The following is a 7,787-nucleotide window of genomic DNA, read 5'->3' as shown; positions in this document are numbered from 1 at the left end:
TATTTATTTAAAAATATGTATTTGAGAGGCCAAAGTAAGAAATGATAACAAAAATATGGACATTAGTAACGATACATGGTATTATTAATTTGCAGCACATAAAAGTTTTTAAAATCATCTTGAACAATTTTGAAATAAATCAAAAAATTCATGTGTAATTCAAGAATAATTGATTAGTTTTTAATCCGTTAATTTTTGGTGAATAATTCAGAGAAGCATTTAGTCAAGCAAGAATTGGAGATTAATTTGAGAACCTTTTTTCAATGCAGAGAATGTTGTAACTATGATTTATGTCAATCTAGTTGCCGCAACTTAACTTCAAACCAGATTAAGTGATATTGAAGGAGACTCTTTCGGCTCAAATTTAGTTCCTTCCCTCCCAATTCCCTCTCCACTTGAATTTTGGATTCACAGGCTTGGTTTGTATCATTGAAATATATCTCAAAGAACGGAAGGCGACCTCTGGAGCCCAAATTTTTATTCACACAGTCTTCAATGAAATAAATCTGGGAGCTTCTTTTGTTAGTTTAAAGGATTTAAACTGCCGCCATCCTTCTTCTTCTTCTTTTTTTTTTTTTTTTTAATAATTTTACTAAATAGATTTGAAGCAAGGATTTTTATTTTTATTTTCAAGGGAAGAAGAGAAAGTCCCTACCTGCTCCTGTTAAGATGATAAAGGGTGCAAAAGAAAGCGATGGTACAGGCTGAAGATTGGTTAAGAAGCTAATATTTCTTTTTGAAATTATTTCTGCATTTTGTTTTCCATGAACCGTATCAAATAGTACCATACATCCAACAGGGAAGCTCTGGTAACTCAAAAACACCATCCAACAACTCACTAGCTGGCGTGGTGTACTCTGATTTCTCCTTTTGAATTGCTCTTGTGAATCATGCCATCTAATGGCGCAAGGCAGATGAGTGTTTTTTTTGTGTGATTTTTCCAAGTTACCGTAGCATTGCTCTATATGTAAATTTTGGTTAGCACGAGATGACTGAGGCTCCTCGGCGGTGCATCTTGGTTAGCACGGAGATGACTGAGGTTCCTCTGCGGTGCGTCTTTTGCACCTCGATAGCTTATTTGGGGCATGTGCTATGCATGGCACTAAATGCGATCATATGGATTCTCGCAGCAAGAGCTCATCTTCAAGATAGATGATACGGTAGCTTTTATGATGGCACAATCCTCCGCTCTGTACCACAGAGGATACAAGTTCACATGGACAACCCTCTTCTAATGCTGTTTTCTTTGAAGAATGTGAAAGAAATGAAAGCAAAAATATTAAAGAAAGTAAAGAAGATAATTAAGATCTTTTTCTTTATGGTTAAATCAAGAATATTATAGAGTCTAAAAAGGGGCTAAAAATAATCTTAATAGATTCATTTTTTGTCATCCTCTTTCAAAATTAACACCTATATAAGAAGAAACTAGTTATGCTTCCTAACGTATTTCTTTGATTTTTCAGAACTTTTTGAGTCTTGGCTTATTATCTGTAATTCGTATTCAACTTGGAATGTCTGGTTCAAGCAGCCACCATCATTAGTGCATCATTTAATGATGGTTGATTGGACTCAATGCAAATACCACTTTGCCCTATTTAATCACCAATCATCAGGTAATGATGCATTGATGGTTCGTGCACACTCAGCTTAATGGCAGATGAGAAATCCTTTCAGCTTCAGTATTTCATGGTTATGTACGCGAAGAAAGCAATTCAGCTCTCTGGTTGGTGGGTCATGCCATTTTACAGCATCAAGGCTTATCCTGCCATGGTGCTTATCCAAGAGAACCGTTGCTGGATCTTCTTTATCCTGACCTGCCAAGGAAATCCGAAATTTCTCTTCTTTTGTTGGCAAAAAAAAAAAAGAGGGAGCAATGTATAAGAAATCTATTCTTTAGTTCTCCTGCCCTCATTTTCTCAGCAACTAAATAGAACTTATCTCTAAAATCAGTCCAAACCTTCCATTTTGCTTACAAAATGACCATAGTTCAAGTTGTGCCATAGATAAATGTGCGGCAACAGCTGTTTAATCTCTTCAGTTCTTGCTAAGCGGTGAAACAATTACAAAAATAGCATGGAGGCAGAGCAGGGAGTATATGCTTGAGGATAGATGCCTTCAATTTGAAAGGGATAAGCCATGACATCATTTTTTTTTTTTTTTTTGCTTCAAACGTCGTTATCAAATCTTCTCTTTTAATTCATAACCAACGTACCATATTGATGCGATGTCGGACTCAATCAAGCAGGCCACAAACAAGCCAACTCGTAGGCGGCGTCTTGATGCATGGTAGCAGTCTTTATCGGCCACCAAGAGGATAAGACCGGTCCATCCAGAATGTGACTTTGTTGCCAGTTTCTCATTGATTTGGTCTCTATTCTAATACCTCGATGTGGAAGTCATTTCCCTTATCTCCAACTCTCAAAAGACCTTACTCTGTGGAATGAGGAACCGCCACGTCTCGTCACTCAACAGTGTGGTCCCGAGCCAGCACGACGTCGGAATGGAAGCTCTCGTTAATCCACGTTTTAAGCACACCCTCTGCGACGTCTTTCCACATCGAAATCTTTCAAGTAGGCTGTATGCTAGATCTTCCAGATGGTCGGGCAGCAAATTCTTCTTTGGGGTTCTTTTTTTCCAAATAGAACATGATGTTAGAAGCACGAGGGTGTCCGTTTCAGATTTTATCGATTTCTTATTCGTTTAATAATTTCTATGTGATGTCGGTAAAAAACTAGTGGGACTCTGCCAAACTCTGGTTGCGTGGTAATAATGGTTCTACTTGGTCCATTTCGTCCTAATTGTGTCTACCTGACTAATGACAAATTGGCAAGGATGATTCGTTATTGATTAATTTTTTTAACATAGTTTTACTTTCTTCTGAGGTAGGTAACAAATAAAACGGGCATCTGTAGTTGAGTGACCAAAATGATAGCTTTTCAGTTTGATTGCCTCGTTACAAATGCAAATTAAAATGAAACTATGGAGACTTATTCATGAGAGGTTAAGTAAATTTGGGTGTGGTGCTCTGCGATGAATGAAAGGCCAGTCTGGTGGCTCTAGAGTTGCATCCAATATAGGCTTTGGGCTTTGCAGCTTTCTTCATATGGAATACCTATCATGCCCAATACATGTCCAATATCAGCCATAGCAATTGTAGAGCTAATAACTTTCTACCACACCACGAAAATATATGAATATATATGGCAATTTGCTTCCCGTGACAGATGATATATTAGCTAGCCGATATAGATATCCTACAGAATATTAACTTATTTTTTGATAAAATATAATATTTCAAATTTGACACCAGCTGTGAAACTTCTAACTTTGCTCCGTAAGAAACTGTCAAATTAAGAATTGCATGGACTCAACAAGGGCAGGTAGCAGCCGAACCTTCTTGACAATCTTTCCGAAGCAATTCGCGCCTCAGATATCTCATCCACCTTGCGTGCCGCTCTTGACCTCTAGAACAGTAAAACTCTGGAAACTCCCGTTATTTTACGGCACGCGAAGCGATACAAAATGGAGCCAGCCCAGGCTTTTTGTGGTAATATATCCGTAAAAAAGTAAAACTCTGGAAACTCCAGTCGAGAACTACAGTCAAAGTCTTCCAATCCTATCCGTAAAAAACTAGTTCACACTTTTACCCAAAAAAACAAAAACTAGTTCACACCACCCTGCTCGCTTCTATATAAGAAGCATGGCCTCCCTCCCATTCCCTCAACCCAACTCGGAGAAGAGAGCTTTCCTCTCCTCTTAATTACATTCACCATGGCCTCCAAGCTCCTCCTCCCCTTCCTCCTCCTCCTCGCCCTTGTTGCCGGCTCCCATGCAGGCAGCATCGCCGTCTACTGGGGCCAGTATACCGCCGAGGGGAGCCTCGCCTCCGCCTGCGCCACCGGCCTCTACTCCTACGTCAACATCGCCTTCCTCACCACCTTCGGCAACGGCCAGACCCCCGTCCTCAACCTCGCCGGCCACTGCGACCCCTCCGCCGGCACCTGCAAAGGCCTCTCCTCCGACATCAAGTCCTGCCAGTCCCGAGGCGTCAAGGTCCTCCTCTCCCTCGGCGGCGCCTCCGGCAGCTACTCCCTCTCCTCCGCCGCGGACGCCCAGAGCGTCGCCAACTACCTCTGGAACAACTTCCTCGGCGGCAGCTCATCCTCTCGCCCCCTCGGCGCCGCCGTCCTCGACGGCATCGACTTCGACATCGAGGCCACCAACGGCGCCCACTTCGACGACCTCGCCAGGGACCTGTCGCAGTTCAGCAGCCGTGGCAAGAAGGTCTACCTCACGGCGGCGCCGCAGTGCCCCTACCCGGACGCGCACCTCAACACCGCGCTGCAGACCGGGCTTTTCGACTACGTCTGGATCCAGTTCTACAACAACCCTTCGTGCGAGTACACATCGGGGAACATCGCCAAGTTGACCAGCGCGTGGAAAACTTGGACGTCGAGCGTGAAGGCGACCAACTTCTTCTTGGGCGTGCCGGCGTCGAGCGCTGCCGCCGGAAGCGGGTACATCCCTCCGAACGTGCTCACCTCTCAGGTGCTGCCGGCGATCAAGGGCACCGCCAAGTATGGGGGGATTATGGTGTGGAACAGGTACTACGACGAGCAGAACAACTACAGTGCCACCGTGAAGAGTAGCGTGTGAATTGCGTCACATGTATATAAGGCAGGCATGCATATCTATAGCCGTATGATCGTGTTATAGTTAAATAATGGCAAACATCTATTGTTGCCAAGATTTCTGTCTGAAAATGCTTGTAAGAGAAATAAACAAGTGATCCTTAATTTTATTGGACCAGAAAATATAGACAGAACGATGTTGCGGATAAATAATATATGTGACACGACTCGCATGAACACTTGACCGGACAAAATCATACCAACCCAAACGTAGATGACATTGTTGGATGGACCGGGTCTACTAGCTAGACCAGTCCAATGATCACTGGTCGCATGTACCATAAATTATCACCTCATGTATTTAGACTCTTCACGGTCGTGCACTATAAATTATCATCTCATGGTCAAAACGGCTGGGTGATAATTTAGACTCTCCAATGTCATGTAACATAAATTATCCCTTATGGTCAAAACGGGGTGATGATTTGGTTAGTGACCATTGGCCATGTCTGCTAGACGGGGTACCGAATAATTTCTTGGGTACTTGAAGGATATATATTCCCTGTGTAAGATACTTATATTGGAATATTCTACAGATGTATTCAACTATGAAATTTTTGAAAACCAACACCGATCTTGGACTTTGTCATCTGTGTTCATCTAGGAAAAGATAGTGACGGCTTCCTATTTGTAAAAATGCTCACCAGTTATAGGTTATTTTAGCCCTCCAAGCATGTTTAAGAGTGCTCGTTCCATGGATTGATGAATGTTCCCGGTTAAATGTAGAACCTTGCAAGAGAGAATTGAAGGTTTGGCAGATGGCTAATGGTGCAACGATCTTTATGATATAAATGTAAGAGTTCTAAGGTCTAGAGATATTCTGTTCGGGTTCTGTCTATTATTTTTTTTTATTCCAAAAATATATTTCCACCTTTTTCGGTTCACTTATACAACCCTCGCCATGTACCATTACAAACAAAAAAAAAAATCCATTTTAGATAATAATTATGAAATTATCTAACTACAATCATGATAATAAATAAATAAAAAGTTAAAATTCTAGGCTTCCACAAAAATGGGAAAAGAAATTTGAAAAGCCTGTTACAGAAAGGAAAAGATTAAACCAAAAAAAAAAGTGATAGAAAACAAATAAGGAGAATCATCTGTAAAAAAGATAAGAAAATATTTAATTATTATAGTAAATAAAGTAAAAAAAAAAAAACAAAAATTCCATCCATAAAAGATAAGAGAATATTTAATTGTAATATTTTGAGTAGATAAATATGGAAAATATGAAACAAAACAACAAACAAATAAGAAAATTTAATTATATTATTTTTTTTCATAATTTATATTTTATTATTTGAAAATTTATATTAAAAATTTAAGTATTGCACGTGCTGGATGGTGGTGGATTGGAGATGCTATATATATATATATATATATATATATATATATATATATATATATATATGGCTCCATTGGTAATTAATTATAAACCTACGTCCAAGGGAGGTTGGAATTTTTTCTCTCTAAATTTATAGGCTTAGAGTTAAGCTATTATTTTCCTTGAGTCCAGGATGTGTGTGTCAGTGTACGTGTTTTTGTGTTTATGGCTCCACTAGTAATTAATCATGGACCTATACCTAAGGGAGGTTGGAATTCTTTTATCTAAATTTATAGGCTTGGACTTAAGCTATTATTAACCTTGAGTCAGCTTCACTGTTAAGTAATTATGAACCTATATCTAAGGGAGGTTGGAATTTTCTCTCCAAATTTATAGGCTTAGAGTTAAGCTGTTATTGGCCTTGAGTCAACGATAGATTAATTCGATGTGACCTCGGACTTGCGGAGCTCCTCTGTTAGGTTGGACTCATATTTCAACTTGTTTAATGCCCCCGGATGGTGATATTTTATGAGAATTACTTAATATGTTACTGTATTATTGAAGTTTCTGGAGCAAGCTTTACAAGGAGGCCCATAACAGTCCATAATCATTAATCTTTACCATAGCCCTGGATTTGTTTGTTCCAAAAATAAGCTTGATTTGGAACAAAATTCTTTTATCGTGATTAACTTATATTAAATCTGATTTAAGAATTAAGAAATAAATATGTACTTTAATATGTGTTTAATTTAGCCAATGAGCACCATCTTAATATTGGATACAACGTTTGCTCAACGAGGATGTTAGTTTTAATACTCAGATGTGTCAAAGGAAAATTCGTTAACATATATGCCTTCTGCTACCTGTTGGGTTGAACTTGGAGCCTACGTTTTGAGCTCCAATACGCGCTCAAGAAGAGTAATTGGAGTGTCTTAAGGCCTCCTTTACTACTAGCCGAGATTTCAACCCACTTGACCAACCTAGAACCGTAATGGCGTGGAACGCACACTTGGTCCTTCGTGGGCTAAGGGGTTAGAATTTAGATGGTGAGATAGGAAAGAAATGATAGATCAAAGATGGGATAATAATTAAGGAGGGGCAATGTTTTTTGTTTTTTTTTTTTGTACAAGTGTGTGCTCACACCAATCTAGTATGAGTACACTCATAAGATCAAAAAACAAAATGAAGTTATAATCCCATCGGCACTTCCATCTTCCTTTAGAAAAGATAGAGCCTTCATCTTCTTCCTTCATCGCCGTCACCGTCGCTGGTCTTCCCATCTTTGCTCATTGCCGTCGCCGTCGTCGGTCTTCCCGTCTTCGCTTGCCGTCGTCATCGCCGTCCCTATTGCTTGTTCAGGTATTGCTTATTCTGGTATTGCTCCTCCCTGATCATTTTCCTCAGGTATTGGTTGTCCGATATTCCTTGATAATTTCCGTCAGGTGTGTTTGAATGATTTGGCATCTCTGTTCAGAGATTAACATGGACTAATTACGATAGCTGTACTTCTATAATCTTATAAGATTGCTATAGAATAGGACTTGTTGCAACTGTTATTACATGGATCAAATCTAGTAAAAAAGAACCATCTCCTCTTTTCTCATAGCCATGGCTGCCTTATCTCGACAGTCCTTCAAAGCTGTTCATGCGTATAGAGATTTTTTTTTAAAAAAATAAATTTTTTAGAGAAATAATGTGTATGGAGAAGGTTACATCCCTGCTGATTGGTTGGCTTCAAGAGGATCTCCTCGCAGCTAGTTTTCTCGATC

The 7,787-nt window shown here is 39.7% G+C and overlaps 1 protein-coding gene across 1 annotated transcript; it reads left to right on the top strand.

The window, feature by feature from the left end:
* The first annotated feature begins 3,718 nt into the window (after positions 1-3,718).
* Positions 3,719-4,801, top strand: LOC105036436 (acidic endochitinase). Its single transcript, XM_010912205.3, has one exon. It carries the CDS (start codon positions 3,772-3,774, stop codon positions 4,654-4,656), a length of 885 nt encoding a protein of 294 aa, XP_010910507.2. The 5' UTR covers positions 3,719-3,771; the 3' UTR covers positions 4,657-4,801.
* The last annotated feature ends 2,986 nt before the right edge of the window (positions 4,802-7,787 follow it).

The sequence above is a fragment of the Elaeis guineensis genome, chromosome 2 (assembly GCF_000442705.2).
Source record: "Elaeis guineensis isolate ETL-2024a chromosome 2, EG11, whole genome shotgun sequence".
NCBI classification, from domain to species: Eukaryota; Viridiplantae; Streptophyta; class Magnoliopsida; order Arecales; family Arecaceae; genus Elaeis; species Elaeis guineensis.
The sequence above is the reverse complement of the archived record's forward strand: the minus strand, read 5'-3'. Positions and strand labels throughout refer to the sequence as shown.

Bases quoted from the DNA above. Each gene is read 5' to 3' on its own strand.
- LOC105036436 (XM_010912205.3), top strand. From the start codon at position 3,772: ATGGCCTCCAAGCTCCTCCTCCCCTTCCTCCTCCTCCTCGCCCTTGTT.